The sequence below is a fragment of the Haemorhous mexicanus genome, chromosome Z (assembly GCF_027477595.1).
Source record: "Haemorhous mexicanus isolate bHaeMex1 chromosome Z, bHaeMex1.pri, whole genome shotgun sequence".
Lineage (NCBI taxonomy): Eukaryota > Metazoa > Chordata > Aves > Passeriformes > Fringillidae > Haemorhous > Haemorhous mexicanus.
Window position 1 is genome coordinate 55,871,658 of NC_082381.1, and position 21,077 is coordinate 55,892,734.

The 21,077-nt window shown below is 38.3% G+C and overlaps 1 protein-coding gene across 1 annotated transcript in view; it reads right to left on the bottom strand.

The window, feature by feature from the left end:
* Nucleotides 1-21,077, bottom strand: part of ADAMTSL1 (ADAMTS like 1) — a 178,290-nt gene that overhangs the window by 90,712 nt on the left and 66,501 nt on the right. The window contains exons 8-10 of the mRNA XM_059874000.1: nucleotides 11,374-11,485; nucleotides 10,605-10,743; nucleotides 1,566-1,616 (exon numbers count right to left, since the gene is read on the bottom strand). Of these exons, the coding sequence (XP_059729983.1) occupies nucleotides 1,566-1,616; nucleotides 10,605-10,743; nucleotides 11,374-11,485 (302 nt within the window). The remainder of the gene's footprint in view (nucleotides 1-1,565; nucleotides 1,617-10,604; nucleotides 10,744-11,373; nucleotides 11,486-21,077) is intronic.

The following is a 21,077-nucleotide window of genomic DNA, read 5'->3' on the forward strand; positions in this document are numbered from 1 at the left end:
CTCACTTAAAACAAAGGAAATATTTTTGTTAAGTAACAAATACAGGATCCCAAATATTGCTGAGCAAAATGAAAAATACTTATCTTTCTCTCTAATTTTACATCATATCAGCCTACAATCTTCTCATTAGCTCCAGTATACCTAGCAATACCCTCACCTGGCTACTGTCCAGTAGCACCATAAAACTCAATGTGAAATGGCTTAAATTAAAAGTTGTTTATGAGTAGTAAAGCCACTGATTAATTCTGTCTAGGAGTGGTGGAACAATTTTTATACCATGCACAGACATAATCATGTGCTGGTCATAAGCCACATATTTTACAAAGATGTAATTTTAGGAATATTTCTACTTATATGTGTTTTCTGTGGCTCTTCTGAACAACTTTCCCAACATACAGCTAAGGTTTCTTACTAGCACAAACACCTAGCACAAAGAGGCCCCAAACTGAAATTCATGAACTGCAAAATTTGCTTAGCTCAAAATTTGATGGCTCAGCCCATCTGAGCCATCTTATCCTAGCCTTAAAAATGGATAACACTAGGGAGTTTCCTGAAGTCTTTGGGACAAGTTTCCAGGTGTCTTAGGCAACCTTAGCAATTTCAAGTAGCTTAAATATAGCAGATAGTTTCATTCTAAGTTGGAGGTTGGTCCATATTTTGGCTGGAGACTGTGGGGTGTGAACACACTGCATTTTTACACTGATGCTGAAACCTCTGTGCATCAGGCCTTAATATAATTGGATGGAGGTTGTTTCCACACCTGGAGGAGACTATCAAGTTGTCTGGAGGGTTCTTTCTGTGATTTCATAATGCATGACACAATAAATTAATGAAGAAGAAAACACAGCACAATACTTTTGCATGTCCAGGCAGTATTTCAAAACCTAGAGGTTATTATCCTTCAGCTATCAAAATTTTTCATCACAACAGTCTTATTCACTGCTATAAAAATAATTACTCATCTGATTATTTCCATGAGAATCTTGAGCCTTACATTAAAGACATTTTAATTGTGAGATAATTAATGATAGAAATCAGGTCTTGATCCTATTCCTGCCCTGATCACCTATTTCTTAGAAAAGCCAATGAACTAATGCCCCTGGGAAAGGTATTAGCATGGTTTATAGGAACAGAAAACAACACTAATGTGGTCAAAACCCAAAATCTCACAACTTACAGGCATGCAAGAAACAGCAAAATGGAGGCGAGGGAGAGAAAATCTTGTGGTTCATAACAAAGCCACAGATTATATTTTGGCTCAGAGAGGAGTAAAGGGCAAGAATAGGAAAGTTATGAAAAGCAAAAGTGGGGTTGAGGAACGGGAGAAAGAAAGGGATCACATAATAAATCTGCACTTCTCCTTCAGATAAGCTTTAATTTCAGTTCTGCATTGACAGAATTTATTACAACAGGTTAGCACTTGAACATCTCTACATTAATCTGTAAGAGTCTAGAGAAACAGGATCTGTTAATTTAGCCAGAGAGTAAAGCAGAAGCACAGAGAAGAACAAAAGAAATACAAATAGATTTGTTAAGCCTAGCATCTGGTTGACTGTTTTACATACCGAGGAAGGGGATGGTAGAGGTCATAGGGCATGATCTGCTTGTATCCATCACTGTTAGGAACAATAATGCCAACCCTCTGAGTAGAAGGTACACATAATAAAATAAACACTAGATGATTACATTATACAACTTTTGTATTACAATACTGTATTACATTACACAACTTTTTACATTACAGTATTATAAATCAACAACACAAGATATTTTACCTAAGATATTATCCCATAAAATAAAATATACTCCCATCCTACTTTTTCTGAGTAATTCAAAGAATAAATCAGTGGTTACTACTTTTTTCTTATAAATATATTATTGTTTGACAAATAAACAATCAACTGTTAAAAATGACCCAAATATTATTTAATGTATATTTTTATTAGCATGAAAAAGAATGTTTCTATACTTGATATATTCTTGGAACTTGGATCCAAAGTCACTGATGACAATAGGGGAACTTCTATCTGTTGCAGACCTCTCAATAAAATCCTTTTTATAACTATATTATGGTTGTTTCTGCCCATCAAATAAAACCTCTGCTTTTACAGGGTACAGGATTAGAAATCTGGGTAATCACAGTGCAAGAATTTGTATCTGCAATGCTTGTCTCTTCACATTAAATGAGTCCAGACCTGCTTTTCTTTGTTTTTTTGTTTTTGTTTTTTTTTCCCTGAAAGCAAGAAGGAGCCTGAGAAAAGATTAACATGCCAGGTAGAATTTTTTTTGTCATAACTGGTTGGATTGCCTTGCTGAACTGTTATTGGTGTGGTGTCACAATGTAACATCTAAAAGTTACAGAAAGCAACAGCATCCATCAAAATTAGGAGTTATCTGAAATATTATCTTGCCAGTTATGTGTGAGATGGATGCCACTTTTCTTATTGGCAACTACTGAATTGCTGATCTGAAATACTGTATTTTGTCTGCACTGTTTATAATTCTGGCTCAGAGTAATTTTAACCACGTTGTTTCCTTGCTATGAAACATATCTATTAAAATAAAACAGAGGATTTTGGAGGACTTAATTTTTCAGTTTCATCAAACCATTTGGGTTTTTGAATGGGGCAAGTGGACAGAAAAATCAAGTAGTGAACATTAATTGCATTAAAATAAAAAGTGTGTCTCCATCCAAGTTAAAGAGAGAGGAAACTGAATGTCAAGAACAGAGGGGGTCTTTGGGAGCCTTTTACAGATAAGAGGTGGTAGGTATTTGCTATGGATTTCTGCAAGGGAGGAGGAGTGAAGGAGGGGGAAGGGAGAAAGTATTCTCCGTTCTCAACACAGCTCACTGAAAAATGCTGTGAGCATTCAAAGGAGTCTTGTCAGGCCAGGCCTAAAGGGGTCTATTCTCCTTTTAGTCAACAGGGGTTTTATATGCATAACTTGTCCAAGATAGAAGAATGGATCCCATTGTGTTTCCACAGCAAGGAGTCAGTGCCAGGTCAGTGTGCTGGAATTTTCCGGCTAAAGCGCGGGAAGCAGCTGGAGCCCTGGAAGTGTGTGAGAGGGACTAGACAGTTCCCTCTAAGATTAGCAGCCACTGCAGTCACAGGAACTCTCTGCATGAGTGCGCGTATTTGCATTTTCGAAGAGCTGCCTGTTTTTACAAAAATCCAAAAATCTAGGAGAGGTTGTTCTGGCACTGGGAAACTTTGGAAAAGACAAATGGGTCATTTTGAGTATGATCTACAAACAAGTCCTTTCAGACTTAGCCTGATGGGTAGAGATCTGCAGAATGTGGAGCAATTGTGTACTAGTATTTTAGGAAGCTGGAAGGGAACTTCTTGTGGGGTTCCCCTGCCTTTGGGAATTTGCTGTTTTCCTGACTCTTCTACTACTGCTGTTGAAGTTCCCCTCTGAAGCTCTCTGTTTGCACTTTCCAGCTCATCAGCTTGCTGAGAAGTGATTGGGAAATAAAGTTAACACAGTGAGTTAAAAAAATGAAATAATTACACTATAAAAGCATCTACTGCCTAAGAAAGAAGCAGATTTCAAAAAAAATTCTTCTTCATTGCAGTGAAAAGAATTTTATTTCTAATAAACATGGTTGTCTATGTGTAATCCAAGTCTACATGCTTTAGAATGCAGATAGAAATAACTGTACCATATTCAAAAACTGTTCTGAATATTAAGTAATATTTACAAAGCACTAGGTTAATATTGTAATCGGAAAGGTTTGACCCTCAAAAATTTTGATGCAAAAATTACATTTCTGTAAACAGTATTGAGCTGCACAGATTTACTGATTCTGTCTTTGTCCATATCTGAGGGGCTGCTAGAGGCTCTCATTCTGCAGCTACAAGAAAATGAATCACAGCCATAAAGTCTTAGCAAGGAAAAAGACTCCCACAATAATACACAATGGTTTAATTTATGACTTTAAAAAAGAATTGTCTTAAAGATAAAACAGAAGAGCAGATGGTCATCGTATCGTTAATGCCATCTGCACTTTTCCAGCTAGTCTTGTGTGAGGCTTTTTGTATGAGCTCCATAAAAACATCCCTAAGACTAAGTTAACACTTCAAAAAAAACAAAAACAAAACTTAAGAGATTACTTTGGTGTATTCTTATTTTTTGATGGGATAATGTGATTTAAATTCCATGACTCTATCAGTCCATCATACTCCTATAAACAACATGGAAGAGATCTACTTTATGGGGTTTATTTAGTGCACATTACCCAGACAATGCAAAGGGGGTGGCGTGCTATACGAGCAGAGGAAATAATAATTCCTTCACTGAAATATGTGTGAGTAGCTAACAGGACTCATTCACAAAACATCAAGAGATTTGGCAGGAGCAAGAGCACAAAGCAAATTACTTTTCAGAGCTGTTCTGTCTCATATATCTGCAATCTACCATGCCTTTCAGACCAACAAGTCCGATCATATATTCGGCACATTGTTTTTTTCCTCCTGAGGGCTGGCAGTCTCAACACAATTGCTCTTCCAAGGCACGTGTATGGTTGGAATAGCAGCTGCACATGCCAGAGGTGAGACTGCTGCAATCAGATTTGCCATCTCTGCAAACATTCAGCCTTCCCCTGGGATGAGTTTCCACAGCTGCATTTGTTGGAAGACAAGTTTGGTCAACTCCTCCCCAGTTGCTCCTTTTCTGGCTTAACTGGATTCAGCACAGATGACAAGCTTTAAGCTCAAGTGCCTTTCTCCTCTACCTGCCTGATGACTCCATCTTTCTGACAAGGCCAGCCTTTCCCAACTCTCTCTCCTGCATGCTGATGAGTCTCAGGTTAGAACATGTTGAGCCAAGCAGGGGCATGGGTGCTAAAACTAAGAGAGGAGCCAGCAGAGAGAAAGGACATCTGCTCCCAAGGTGCCTCAGGGTGATGTGACTCACATGGGGACAGCCTGCCACTCCTGAGCTGTTGTCCTGCACCCTTGCTGTGCTGCTGCCCAGCCTCTGCAGGATCACAGCCTCCACCTCTGCTGAGGGCTCTGTTTTGTCAGGGATGTCCTACATCCTACAGTTGCAGGGCTGCCCATGCAATAACCCAGGTGGCTGCACCTATTACACCTCTTTCCTGATCAAACATGCTCGTTAAGATTTAAGGCTTCACTGAAATCTGTCAGACCTGAGAGTAAATGATCTGCATGGCAGGGACTGTGCCATCCAAGCAATGGAATATGTTTAAGACATTATTAGCGTGAACAAATAATAATGAAATGTTAAAGTAGCTTGGGTTGGCTGTGCTGGAAGACATGAAAGTGCTCACCACCAGAGACAACAGTTTAACATCCAAGCTAGCATCTCTGTGAAAGTCATGATTATCACTGGACAGACATCAATATTGTGCAAAAGATTGCATTTGACACTTCAAATCCTGACACTAAAGTAGTGTGTGAAACTGCACTTCAATGATCTCTAAAGATGCCACACTGTGACATTATGTCCTTGTGCTACAAGAACACTTTCTGAGTTGAGAAACAGTTAACGAGGCCCTCAAACAGATGGTATCTGTTAATGCCTCCCAAGTATTATTCTGTGGATCTATTACCTTTCCCCTTCAGAGCTGGGGCAGGTGACAGTAACATCACGGGTAAAGGCAACATTGGTTTCAGTGCCTACTTTTGCAGGCAGTGAAACAGTACTTCTCAGTCATGCTACAGTATGAGTCACCTTTCTGGTTTCTGGATGCTATCAATCTGAAACTGAACTACCATGTACATTGTATGTATATGTCCTTTTATATGCTCTTAGCACTTTACAGATTGGCAAAAGCCAATGTCTGCTGCTTAAACATTTAAAAGTGGTATGTCAGTGGATACTTAAAAAACCCTCTTACGAATGAAAAACACTATTGAGAAAGGCATCCTTTTGTGTCAGCATCCAACAAACCTCTTGCTTTAAGCAGAATGTCTGTTTGGCATGACAGTATCTTACCTTTTAGAAAATGTCTTGTTTATGGTGCAGAGTTTTGAAATTCTAAGCAACATATGGTTTGTCATTGCCACAGATTGCTAAAACCCAATCTCTTCCCAGTGTTCAAAAGAGATGTTTCCAGTCGAAAGCAGAAAGAGTAATGCCAGTAGCATGACTGTAATGCTTCTAAACATCTCCTTTTTTTTATTCAGTTCAATATTTTGTGGTGGTTTGGATGAGCAGTGTTTGATACAAAGAGGGGATGGGCTGATAAGTAGTTAAAGTACTAAATTTTAACAACTGAATATCCAGTGAAAATCTCTGTAAATGACTTGCTGCAGTTTTGGCAGGACTTAAAACCAGACTAATTTTCCTGTAATTTCATCTTGGGCAGACAGATACCTGTATTTGATGCTCATAGCAGTACATGATATGTTTTCCCACCTTACAGTTGTTATTGGAAGCATTCTGTAAATGCCTTTCTGCCTTTCTTTCTGTGTTTCATGAATATGTATTGTCCTCTCAGAGCTGAGTTTACTCTGCTATTCACATCTTTTAAGTGCTTGACAAGTGCTTCCTGGCCCACCCCCCCTACCTATTCTGACAAAGTTATTTTTTAGATTAATTTAGATTGCTTTTGCCCTGCCCAAAAATTCAAGGTTTCAACTACTTGTCTTGAGACAAAATGTATTTCTTCAGGTATTAGGATTATCTGTGCTCATCTTTACCCTGCTCTATAACTCAGGTAACCCAGATTATTACTACCAGAACATAGCCATTGGTACTAGCTCCTTTTCCATCTTCAACTCCACATTGCCAAGTATATTATGGACTTCTCACTAAGAATCACTCTGAATGGTCATAACTTCCTGGTGGCTTTTGTATGCTTTTATTTGTACTTCAGTGCTCTTGCTAAATTAGCTGAAAATGAACAACTGAAAACTACCATTTTATTAAAATTTAAATTTAATTTAAAATTTCTTTTTGGTAATACCTACCTCTGCCACCACCATATCAATATTTAAATGAGAATGCTGAAAGAAAAACTTTGACAAGCAGGAAGAGGAGTTTGCAATTTCGCTGGAGGACTCCATGAATAGGGTATGTCTGAGAGCTCTTCAGGTCTATGGACACTGGAAACCTTGCTGGAATGACAGATTTCCCCCCCCAAAACTTTCCATAGGTATAAAAAATATTTCTAGTGGCAGGCTTACAGATTAAACTTTAGGCAAACTCCAGGAACTGAAGTGTTAAAAATAACACTTTATACTAGAGGCTTGCTAATACAAAATTTTTTAGACAGCTGCTTTATGAATTTAGAATATTTGATGAAGTTGCCTTTAGAAATCTTTATATACCATTGAAATCTCCTGGTAAAAACACAAATAGACTTTTAGTGACTCAGAAACTCCCACAGTAACATGTAGCAGCAATAGGCAAAAAATTATGGGGGACTGGTAAAAATGCAGAATGGCATGGCTGGGAATGATACCTAAAAGCAGAAGATGAAATCTAGAAATAATACTGAGAGTATCCTGGTGAGTGAGTGAGTGAGTGAGTGAGTGAGTGAGTGAGTGAGTGGTGAGTGGCACAGCAGCCTTTTTTACATTTGTCACAATTGCTTTCTGGGGGAAGCCTTGGAATTAAGAAGCAAATTTATCTGCTGCTTATAGTACCTTAGAATTTGTCCTAAGTAAGAGTTTAGTACACCCAGTTAAGTCAAATCTGAACAAACCTTTTCTCTAAGCAAGCAAATAAAAAATCCATTCATTTTTTATTAAACATATACCAGAAAGGAGGATAAAGATGAAAGCTAAAAATACTTTCCAGTCAGTGAAGTTTTGGGTAGGTACAAGATTTTCCCTTAATTAAATAGGCGAAATACTAATGCTGGATTTTGCCTCATGGAAGGGGAGTGCACTAGATTGAATTGGCTGCTGTTTACATCAGTAGGTAATATGCGTATAGACTTATTTTTGCCAAAGGCAGACTGCTGTAAAATTATAATGGACTGTAAACAAACAGATCTTTCCTCTTTACCTTGTTGGTTATTATGAGCTGGATGCAAAACAGGTTTGATAAGAGAGGCTGAATGAAGCAATGCTATGTAGGGATTAAAAGGCACTCAATGTGATGGTGTATCAGTGTTCTGTGACACGAATCACTGGTCTGACTTGGTATATGTGGCTGCCTCTACTTAACCTGGAAAATTAGTATATATATATAAGTTATATGTGTTTGATAAATAACCATCCACATACTTTCCCATGTTTATTGAGACTAAGCCTTTTTGCTATTCATGGTGCCAGTAATACTGCTAATTATGGCCATAGTAAGCACAATAAATTAAACATTTCTATGCACTAAAACCTAAAGAGGCAACTTACTGTAGGCTCACACAATACTTGTGGTATTCATTTAAACTTTTCTTTCAGCTTATCCTTTGCTGAAAATTTTAGTGTTTAGAGCAACCACTCTCAGTTCCTTTATTCAATGCCACTATGGTCTTCAATGATTATTTTCCGTGGCTTTCATTAACTCACCAAAGGAACAGTCAGCAACCATAATCAGCTATGCCTCACTGGAACTGAGTTTGCCAGGAGATATTAACTTTTACACTGGTGGAGCAGAGCAGCTCCCACACAGCAAAGACACTACAGAGCTAAGACACCCTCCTTGTCCTTACTTCTGACCCCGTGTTTCTGCTTCACCTACCCTTTTCTCTATTGCAGGAAATCCAGAAGATACCAAGGATTTCCTCTGGTTTTTTTTTTTTTTTTCCCCTCTGCATTGTTGATTCTTGAATTCTTTACAAAGGCACTTTTGAAAATAGTAATTTGAAATTTGGCAGACTGTGAAGATGTTTCCAAAAAGCCAGTTCTACTGGGATGGCATAGCTGTGTTTCTAAATGACTCTCCCTCCCCACAGGGTCTTTATATCAACAACTTTGCCTTGTTATGTCTTTTATAAAACAAAATTGCTTCCTGACATCTGCCCAGCTGTTATTGTTTTCCTCTTTCCTCTCATGTACCATGCAGTCATCTGCAGCAGCATTTGAGAATATGTTATTTAAAATCATTGAGAAAGTATGGAAACTATCCACCACACAAATTCCAGAGGCAAATTACATATTTGACCCAGAAGAGTAGGTTTAAAAAACCAGCATCTTAGAATTAAAAAGAAAATAAAAATAAAGCAACCACATAAAATTACTTTCTCATTGAGACTGTGATAGGTGACTCTAGAAAATAGGTTCCATATTGATTCATATTTTTCAACAATCCTTTTCCTGAAACATTCATGTTTTGGCCTTCTACCTGATCATACCTGGCCTCTACTGACATCTGTCTCTAACAAATGTGCTTATAGGAGCAAAGGCATATAAACTGCAGTACACTGTGGGTAAACGTGTCTTCAATGACAAAGAAATCTGAGTGTTAACTCCAAAAAAGGTCAGTGAACTTCAGTGAACTTCCTATAAGTAAAACCTGTCTTTGCCTTCAAGTGATTTTTTCTGCTATGATAATGCCTAGCTACTCTAAAGCTGGTACATCTGGTTTGATACATCAGTCAGGTTGATACATAGCCCCACAGATTTCTTACGTATCCTTTTTCTCATCAGGACATCTTTCCTCTTTGACAACCTACAGCAATCTGAAGCGACACAGCAACATTTTAGGTGACACTTGCTTGAACTCACTATATCAAAGTTGGTAAGAAACAAGCCTAGAGAGAAAGGAGCTGGTGATAATATGGCTTTATGGCTTTAGGGCATCCTTGTCCTGTCTGCTGGGCAATGCTTGACCACCTTTTAGCAAAGCCACACAAGAAGACCAAAAGATCTAGATTGCACAAATAAATGCTTGCTGCTTATTGAGTGGCTGCAGATGGATTCCCATTGAAGTTCAGGGCAACCAGTGCAACAAAGGATTGGTCTTTTTTGGGGTTTTCTTTCTTTTCTTATACATGAAAAATCTGACTATCTGATCTTACCATTTTTATTGTTAATCTTCTGAGGAAGAATGCACAGCAAGATCCACCTTAATACCAGAAGAATGTCTTTACTGTGCAGTGCCAGTGAGCTGGTACAGTCTGCCCAGAGGGGTTGCAAAGTCTCTCTCACTGGGGATGTTCAAGAATCATCTGGACATGATCCTGCGCCATGTGCTCTGGGATGATCCTGCCTGAGCAGGGAGGCTCCACCAGATGACCCCCTGTGGTCCCTTCCAACCTGACCCATTCTGTGAACAAAATCACTCATTACATTTTACAAGCTGCCGTAAATGCAAGCAGGCTTTTCATTAAGGAGAAAATTAAAAAAAAAAAAACCTCATAAAAATTGTTCATCTAAATGAGATGACAATAATTTTCATGGAAAAAGATTTTTTTCCATCCCACTAACACTTAAGAGACATGTATTCAGCACATGAATTCAGAGCATGGGGATGGTATCATGGACAATTTGTTTTCTCATACTTGGTAACAATTAATGAGGCAAAATACATTCTGAGGGGAAGAAACAACCATTTCAAATCAGTCTTTGCTCTATGAAGGTGATAATGTATGATAAATGACACTGTGAGAAATAGCAACAGAATATTCTCCTATTTTATTTTACCTCTTTAGAGCTCAGTCTCCTTTAAAATTAAAGCCAACTAACCTTGCAGGACAAGGATCCAGATTACACTCTTGAAGTTTTGGCTTTGGCTTGATATTTTCAGGATAATAGTGACAGTATTGATCTGCTACTACCCGGTTGCTTCTCAGATCAAAGCACTCAGCAGATGTCAGTTGATAACCTGCGATACACAGAGGAATAAATAATATGAGATGTGATGTTCTTCCTGTTTGGCTCTGAAATGTATCGAAGTTCTGGTTTGGAAAAAGGAAACTAATTTCAGCTTGCTTCAGTGCTTTTGGACATAACAGCTGTTGTTTTACAGGCCGGATTGAAAACAGCAATGTAAATCACATGTAGCAGGAAACAGAAGATAACCAGTATGGTCAAACAAAAATTCAGAAGTCTAGAAAAAACAAACAAAAACACAGGCTGAGGTTTCTTAGTCACCAAGAATTGTGCCCTTAGTTTCAGTATAGAGAACAAACCTGCTGGTAGGAAAAGAGACAAATGGAGACAACTTGTTTTACCAAATCCAGGCCCAAATCCCATCAGCCCTTTTGTCTGACAGCTACAGCATTAAATACAGATATGCAGCTATCAACATGTCCTTTATCTACAGAGATATCTATTTTCTGGCACAATGCTGAAAATCTACAGGCTACTACCATGTTGCTAAATCCCCCCATTTAGTTGTAACTATTCAAATTTTTAGATTTTGCCTATTTTTAAGGTCCAAAACTCAGGGCAGTATTTGGGACAGGTCATGCATGCAGATGACAGCTTTTGAAAAACAGTTGTAATTCATTACCTCCACCACAGGATGCTGAACAAGGGAAAAAATCAGTTTCCCTCCATCTGTGAATGATCGGCTGGTAGAAGATGAACTGGACTGAACTGTCAGCAGCACCAGCATAATGGATCTGAAAAAGAGGTTATATCAAAGAGTGAACCTAACACAAATGCTGTGAAGAAGTATTCCGCCACAAGCATCTTGCAGATTGGAGACATCTTGAAGCTTCATGAAATACCAGATGTACTTTGCAATAGGAAAACTAAATACAAAACCAAAGGATTGATCGGTGGTAAAATCTTGGGTTCAAAACACAGTCAAATAAATTTCTGGGCATAAGAAGTGACCATTTTGAGACCACATTCTGAAATAATGAGTGCATGGCAAATTCTGAAATAATGAGTGCTATTGAATAATATTATAGGGACAGAAGACAGGGACTGATGAATCAGAAAGTCACCTTCCCCTATCTACTGTCCCTGACACATGGACATAGATTTTAGATCTTTAACATTTCTCAAAAAACATTTTCTGAACAGTTACAATACACACACTAGTATAGAGTAAAACATGGGATGCTGCACTGTGAAAAATAATAAACAGTATAAAAACTTTAATTCACTTTTCTTTTTCCTGAAGTGAGGTCTTTATTTTATTCTCCTTTGTGGCACTGTCATTATTATGAAGTTTGTTCTTCTGCTTATTTTACTTTGCCTGTAAAACTGCTTCCTTCAGTCATAGGCATGGAATCCTGGCTGGGGCTAAGTGCATGTCTGCAAAACTGTCCTTAGAGCCTACAAGCCACCTGAGTTTAAGAGTTAGCATGCTTTCAGTACTAGGTGTGCTGAATGGATGTTCCACATAAACATGACTTTGTAGCACAAGGACTGCAATAAGAGAGACCTTCACACTGGTAAAGCAGCACCACTTGCACCCTGCCTACTAAAAAATTCTTCCTGTTTGATATCTATGCTGATTAATCTATTTATGAGGATTTCAAAATCTCAGCAGGTTATCCCCTGTCCTTACCTTTATGCCTCTGCATGAACAGCTGGAAAGGGAAGAACAAAAATCTGCTACTAAATACCTCTCCTATTTGATTATTTGTCCTACGACACAGTATTTCAGTGCTGCTTGAGCATCTCTCCATCAGTGGCATTATGCTATCACAGTAGAGAAAACTGCCAAATCACATCTCAAAAGGATGGACCCTTGTCCAAGGCAGTACTGCTGCTCTCAGGAGCAATCCTCTCATCTTTTTTTTTCAGACAGCTTAAACTGTTTGACCACTGCCTCCTTTTCCTTTTTTTCTCTCATGTTTCAAATGAGTCTCCTAGTTTTGGAAACACCATTTTCCCCTCACTCTTCTCTCTTTCCAAACACCAAGAGACACTGTCAAAGAATGGTCTGTGAAACGGAAGCAAAAACACAACAAATTGAGATGAACTTTGTAACTTGGGTTGTTTGTTTTGTTTTCCCCTGTAGATGGACAGCAACATGATTACAAACCAAGATATATCTTGAAGACCAGGAGGAGGGCAAGAATGCTGATGTGTGTACGAGATCTGGTCCACTGAGACTAAGGTTGCCCTTTTCTAATTAAACAGTGATGTCAATTCTCAAAAGGAAAAAAACCCAAACCAGCTGTAGCAATACAACTGCTTCAGCAAATGGGAGGCCTTTTGAACAGATCACTATTGTTTGAATGTGTGTGTCAGAAACAGGATACTTAATTCCTTGTGCGGGGAGGGTGCATTAATTACGCACTTCAGAAAGGTCTTTCTGGGCTCATGAAAGCTTCAGGCACTCCTGGGAAAAACGTTCTGTTGTGCTGGAAGCCATCTGGGGAGGTCTCTGATCTCAATGTGCAGGAAAGGCATTCTCTGGGGAGAATTCTGCTTTTACTCTTTGTTTTTTGAGGATCATCAGTGATTCCTAAACTCAGATCTACTCAGCAGTACAGTCTGAAGTGAATCTTGAAGAACAGAGCAAGAGTTCACACATGGGCTACTATAAAATGAGGGGGAGGAAAAAGGAGTTTACACTGAGAAAAAAAATCAGGAAGAAGAGTTCCTCTCTCTCTGCAGACTATTCCTGCATGTTTGGAGTTATCTGTCTGTTTTGACAGAGAGAAAAGACAGATGTACCATCTTTTCCAGTTTAATGTGGAACTCACTAATACAGCCATGATAACAGCATAGGTGGGGAAGAATTACAATGAGCCACAGTCATAAGCAAATTATACAAAACAAGCAAATAAAAGAAGCATACACAATATTGTGAATTTTTAAGGAGTATTGTAAGCAGAAGAGGAACAATAAGCTGTGATTCCACATAGCAAAAACTTCTTTTTGATTTTGTTTTACTGCTTGTTGGAGCTAAGATCTTTAACCAGGATAAAACATCATTGGCTACTTGAGCCCCAAAAAACTCAGAGTGAGAATTGATAGCTAAATGCTGTAAGAAATGTCATGGTTTGGCTGCAGAGGGCCAGCTCCCATGCATTGAAATACTCAGCTCTGTAGTATGATGAAATTTTTTACCCTTGCAGTATTAACAACACCCTTGTAGCTATGAAAAATTCCAAAGATCCAAATAGAGATGGCCATCACCTGAGAACCTGAAGCTAGTCTTCTAAAAAACAACGAGTTTTGCACACTTAGGTAACTGAACTAGAAAAAATAGAAACTCATCGTTATATTTGCAAATGAAATCCTACCTAAATTTCTTAATAGAGGAAGTCAGAAGTACCCAGATCTTGCAGAGCACTCATCCCTGCATTTGTGCATGGCAACTCCCCAGATATCATCCTTGACTTCTTTAACTTTCAGGGGAATTTGGAGCATTCCTAACACCAGAGCAGCCCTTACCAGTTTTACAGAATCAGAGAATTAGAGAATGAACTAGGTTGGAAAAGACCTTTGAGATAATAGAGTCCAACCTGCCACCTAACACCTCCTTATCAACTAAACCATTGCACTGAGTGCCACATCCAGTCTTTTTATAAATACCTCCACAGAGAGTAACTCCATCACCTCCATGAGCAGACTATTCCAAAGAGTGATTCCCTTAATAATTCTTTTAATGAAAAAGTTTTTCCTAATGTCTAGCCTAAACTTCCCCTGGCACAGCTTAAGACCATGTCCTCTTGTTCTGTCACTATTTGCCTGGTAAAAGAGATTGGCCCATACCTGGCTACGTCCTCCTTTCAGGCAACTCCAGCTCCCTCAGTTGTTCCTCACATGGTTTGAGTTCCAAGCCCCTCTCCAGCCTGGACATGCTCAAGCATCTCAACATCCTTCCCAAACTGAGGGGCCAGAACTGGACACAGCAGTCCAGGTGCAGCCTCACCAGTGCTGAGTACAGTGGAAGAATGACCTCCCTGCTCCTGATAAATCTCTTTTAGACTTTTTTTTACACTATTTTTTCTAATTCCTGCATAGGATGCAACAGGAGAAGTAGAAACTGTTGCTCAGGTGAAGTTTGGAGTTGATAAAATGAAGATGTGGTTTGGTTCATGTCACAGAAAGTAAAAAGAAAACAAAAATTTGAACACGAAAGGTGTGTAATCTTTTTGAGATATTCTGACCTGCTCTTTGAACAAGAGACTGCAACATCTGACTTCACCCTTGCACTTTGATGATTTTTCCTATAGCTCCAAAATTTTATTAGTTCACATAAAACCAAACAAGTAAAGTTCCCAAAAGCCCAACCATTTCTTACTTAATTTTGGAAGTGTATGCCTGAACCATTTCTTTTTGTTCTCGGAAGAACATATGGCCTGACCTACAAAACTGCAGTAGTTTACTTGGACAGTTTCAAAATTTAATCAGCACTTTATAACCAGCAGTCATAACCAAGTAATTATTAGTGTTACTTGTACAGCTGAGCCATGAAAATGTATTCAATAAAATGTTCTTATTGTATGCAGTTAGGGGTAGGTGAGGAGGAAAGACACCATTTCTTTCTTGTGTGTGTGTGTGTTCCAAAAATGGGGACAGAGAAAGGGAATTATTATTTTGTACCTCAGAATCATAGAATCATGACGGTTGGAAAGGCTTCCCAGATTATGGGGTTCAGCCTTCGACCAAACACCACCATGTCAACTAAACCACAGCACTAAGTACCATGTCCAGTTGTTTCTGGAATATTTCTAGGGATGGTGAGTCCACTACCTCCCTGGGCAGACAATTTCGATGCCTGACTACCCTTCCAGTGAAGTTCTTCCTGATGTTCAACCTGGACCTCCTCTGGTGCAGCTTAAGCCTGGGTCCTCCTGTCCTGTCAGTGGTTGTCTATGAGAAGAGATCGACCCCAACCACACTACAGCCTTCTTTCAGGCAGTTGTAGAGAGTGATAAGGTCGCCCCTGAGCCTCCTGCTCTCTAGGCTGAACAACCCTAGCTCCCTCAGCCACTCCTCATAGGACTTACTCTCTAGGCCATTCACCAGCTTTGTTGTCCTCCTCTGGAACTGCTCCAGCAAATTTTGTCTTACACAACGTGATCTGGTCTGCTATGAACTATCTCCATGCAACCATGCTTATTAGAAAAGTTCTAATGGATTCTCCCATAGTATTATTCTGATTCTGATCCTGAATACTTTCTTAAAGTTCCACATACCAAATCATCAGATTGATACTAATGAAAGTAACTAATGAGAAATCTGACGAATGTAATTTTATGCTTCTCATGTCAGTATAAGAAATACCCTACCTAGAGTGCTTCAATATTTCTGGTTGTATTGCTGGTTCAGTATTGCAAGTGATAACTTGCACTGAAAAATAAAGGAGGATGTACAAGAGATTTGTTGCTGTTAGTAATTTGTTCTTGAAGGAAATAGAAGCCAGACATTGTCATGGGAAACAAGTTTACAAGATTGTTTAAAAAAACATAAAGGTACATAAAATGTAAATAATGAGAGATGCTGAAGGCTTTTATTTTAAGCATTTATTTTAAGACAGGGCTACCCCATAACGGCTCTGAGTTTGTCTTGTCATTCCTTTGGAATGCTGAAAGGACCTCTGCCCTCAAGGTCCAGGGAAGATATCTACTGTCCTCTTCTGCATTCACATCCCCTGACTGTGATAGTCCTGTGTTGGATCAGCTTGGTTTTAGGACTGTCCCTCTTATGAAAGTCAGCTCCATCTATTGCTTGTCAATTTAAGCCTCTAAATCAGCCAGAGAAATCACTCTGAAATTACTTTTTCACTGGTTTACATATTTTACAAAGTATCTCTGACTTGGAACTTGCTCACCCTGCCTCAATCTTGGATTAAGCAGTATTCCTTTAGATGATAAATCTGTTAAAAAGCTTTTAGATTAATTCTCTCACAAAGCCAAAATAGAAAACTAGAAGGTTCAAATCTCTCACCAGTTCCATTATTCTGCCCGAAAGAAGAAAAAAAGAGAAAATCACTGCAGTGGATTGGCTAGGATAGCTGGCAGTAATGGAACCTGCAGTAGCAGCTATAACAATTAACAACCTGTAGAGAACCCACTAGTAAGTGCAACAAATATGGATGTTTCTCAAATGACAAGACCAAAATGGTTCCATGGAACCAAAGGCAACCCCGAATACACCAAAACCAGATGTGCTGCATCTCTGCTTTGATACCAACATCCCAGTCATTGTGGAAAGACCATTTCACCACCATCAACAATCAGGGTAAGAGAATTCACCATCAAACAAGCCATCTTAATCATCACTGCAGAATATTTATGAAACTTAATTTATTAATGACAACGTCCAATAAATCAATGTAAAAAGAGGATCCTATTGTGATAGATACTGTAGAAAAATAAAATTAACAAATTAAAAGGGCATTTTTTGCCTCACACACACAAATTGTTAAAATTGTGAAAACCGAACGAGGTTGGCAACAAGCCTTCATAGCGCTAAAAAGTGACTGATTTTTAAGAGATGTAGGTAAACAAAAGTTACAAAATAAGAAAAGAAAAAAATTACAAATAGCATTTTTTCAGAGGAACAGAAAATTGCATGCCTAAGAAACTGTCTCTACTGCCTTAAAACCTGCCAGGACATTTCAGATCAGCAGTATTTTAAAGAAGTATGTAAAGTTAATGGTAACACATATTCAGATCCAAACAGCATCCACTCAGTAGTTTCAAAAGTTGTACTGGTTGAGCACAGGAACCACGAATCCAAATAATATTTGATCATATTCAGTGTACTTACATGCATAAACTGTGGTTTAAAACACATAGATATAGAGAGAAATTTTTAACAGTTTTCAGAAGGTGCTTCCTGACTAATGAGCAAAACTTCAGTCCAATATCTTCTAGCTCAGTTATTGGGTGAGTAGATAGAATGTAAAACGAAAACACAACTGCAATAGTGCCGTGAGCAAGAGAATTTTCCTGAGTACTTTGTCAAAAAAAATAAAGGTAGTTTTATTATTCTAGGTTTTTTTCTAGGTCCCTCACCAAAGGTCCTAGATAGATCCTCTTAGAAGATCTTCCCGTGAACTGATGACTGGGTAACAAATAATGGTCCAGTAACCTGCTCTTGCAATGGATGGAGGACTGTGGAATCCCTCAGGGATATGTGCTGCAGCATGAGCTGTAAGCAAGATGCACAGATGAGCAGGATAAAGGGTCAATCATGAGCTTACCAAGTTTGCTAATGAAAAAGCTTACGAATGGGGCCTAAAATGGAAACCATCTGTGAAAGCACACAAAGTTTTGACAGACTAAAATTTGAGTTCAGTAAAAAAAGAAATAGTGCCTATGGAAGACCCCAATTAATTATATATGCTAATTATATACAAAACTGTTGTCCACATTAGCTTTTACTATTCAGAATCATAATAGGGTTGTTTCAGATATTCCTCTGGAAATAGCAGCTCAGGATGCAGCATCAGTTAAAAATCTCAATAGAATTTTGCATAAAGGAAGAAAAACAGAGAGAAAAGTACACAGCCAGGTAAAATCCATTTATCCTGATTATTATGTGCACAGAATCAGAAAACTATTAAGGTTGGAAAAGACCTTTAACATCATCCAATCCAACCACTAACTTGACACTGCCAAGTTCACCACTACACCACATCTCTAAGCACCACATCTACTCAGTTTTTGAACACTTCCAGTGTGGGTGGTTCCACTACTTCCCTGGGCAGCCTGTTCCAACATTTAATCAGCCTTTTGGCCATGAAACTTTTTCTAGTGTTCAATCTATCGCTCCCCTGGCACAACTTTAGGCCATTTTCTTCTGTCCTATTGCTTGTTACCTAGGAGAAGAGTCTGACCCCCACCTCATTACCACTTCCTTTCAAGTAATTGTAGAGTGTAAGTTCACTCTTTTTCAACATATATATTTATGTACAGATATATCTTTATATAAAATAATATTTTTATATTATTTTATTATATTATTTTATTTATATTATATTATTTAAATTATTTATATTAACATTAAATAATTTTATTACACTTATTGCACTATAGATCTATTGACAGGAAATATATTCTTTCAAAATACACATTTATGTAATTAAACACTAGTCACAAATTACATGCTTATGTGTATTTTAAAAAATTATGACTGTATAATCACAGCAAAACCAGGAAAAGGACAAAGAATGGAAATAAGAATAAACATTTCATGGATTATCTTTGATAAAAAGTAAAATTGAGTAAGACATAAGAAGGACACTGATCTGTTGGAACAAGTCCAGAGGAGGTACATGAAGATGACCAGAAGGGTGGAGCACCTCTCCTATGAGAAAAATCTGAGACCAATGCCTAATGATTTTTGTCTTTTTACTTTTATAAATTCTCTGTATTCTTTACACATATACTTGTAGCTTTGTAGCCTATTATTGTAACTTACCTTCAGTATTTTCCGAGGCAGAAAGACAAAACAAGTTCCAAAGCCCCCATCCTATCTTGGCTCTTTCTGGGAATTAAGGCTAAAAACCAGCTCTTTGAGACACATTTTCATCAACAAATGTTAGGTCTATCTAAGGGACAGGATTTAGAAGGGGCTGGGACTGTGGGAGGAATTGCATCACCACTGGTGCTCCTAAATTGTGATTTTTGTCAGGCTGCTTTGCTAAACTTCTGTATTCAGTATTCTGTAATCTGTATTCACCCTGTGTGGGCAGGCTTTTGTGGACATTTTTCATATTTGGCCCTGGAGGCCTCTATTAATAAAGACCAGCCTTCATATTACCTCCTATGCTAATACTATCTTGTTTCATTTTTAGGTTCTTAAGGCATCAAGACAGCTGGGGTAGTTCAGCCCGGGGAATTTGCTCCAAGTACACCTTACAGCAGCCATTCAGTACCTAGAGGGGCTACAAGACAGCTGGAGAGAGCCTTTTGACCAGGACGTGTAGAGACAGGATGAAGAATATTTGTTTTAAACTGGCAGAGGGCAGATTTAGTTTAGATATTAGGAAGAAATTCTTTTGTGTGAGCATGATTGGACATTGTAAAATGTTGCCCAGAGAAATAGTGGATGCTCTTTCCTTGGAAATGTTCAAGACCAGGCCAGATAAAGCTTTGAAAAAGCTGATCTACTAGATGGTGTCCCTGCCCTGGCAGCGGAGTTGGAGCTAAAGAACCTTGAGGTTCCTTACAACCCAAACCATGCTGTAAGTCTAGGCAGACACTGGGAAAGAGGCAAATGCTCATGACAGAGATATCAATTACAGAAGTAAAGGAGAAAGGAGCTAAACAGTAGTAATAATTTCCTGTTTCTCAGCGTGGGAGAACCAGAAAGAATCAGTGAAAGTACTGCACCAAGTTTTGAACAATGAGATGTATTCCTCATTTTACACAGTGTATCAGTCATTATGGAAATCATTGCAAGGCCTAAAAGTCAAATATATTTATTAGGAATATGATTATGTTCTACATACTGATAATTTAAATATTTTATATTGAACAGAAAAAAAAAGGTCGATATGAAATAAAAACTGTACATTGTCTTGAAAAGATCTAGTTCATGGTTTCCATACATTTCACCTCATTTGCCAAGATAGGAGAAAAAAGAATTTTCCTGAACTTGTCCCAAGATTTAGTCAAGAAAATTAATGATTGTATCTCTTTTCAGGCTGGTCATTACTTGCGAGCTTGACCTAGAAATTATTACCAAAACTGTGTATTTTTTTGGATATCAGGAGATCAGATTGGGTGATTTTTATGACAATTACTACAACAAGAAGCATTGAATGCAAACACAGGTTGGTAAAAGCCATTGATACAGACATGCTTCTAGCTAAATCCAATCTGCAGTGTGCAAAAATGACCTCAGGAAGACACATATTTCAAGAGGTACTCTTGCTTTACAACAAATTGACAATATTCCATTGATCTCTTCTAGATGCACAAAAGTTGAATCACTTACACCAAACTTTAACTATTACTATTTCTGTGAACTCAGCCTTAATTCTATCTCATCTACTTCCAGGAGTACCATCTTAACCCCAAGTTGTCAGTTCTTCCAAGATTCTTCACCACTTCCCACCTCACAGGAAGCCTTCTCCCAAATACGAGATATAATGTCTTCTGGAAACATCTGCCAGCATCAGAACTAAATTGCACAGAAGACCCTTACTGTCTTCACTCCCAATCCTAATATGGGAATACCTCAAATATCTAACAATATGTGAACCATAGACAGTAGCTCTTAGCTGCTCAAGCAAATTTGCAGCATTTGGCCTCTGCCTTAAAGCGAGTGCTGAAATACATTATT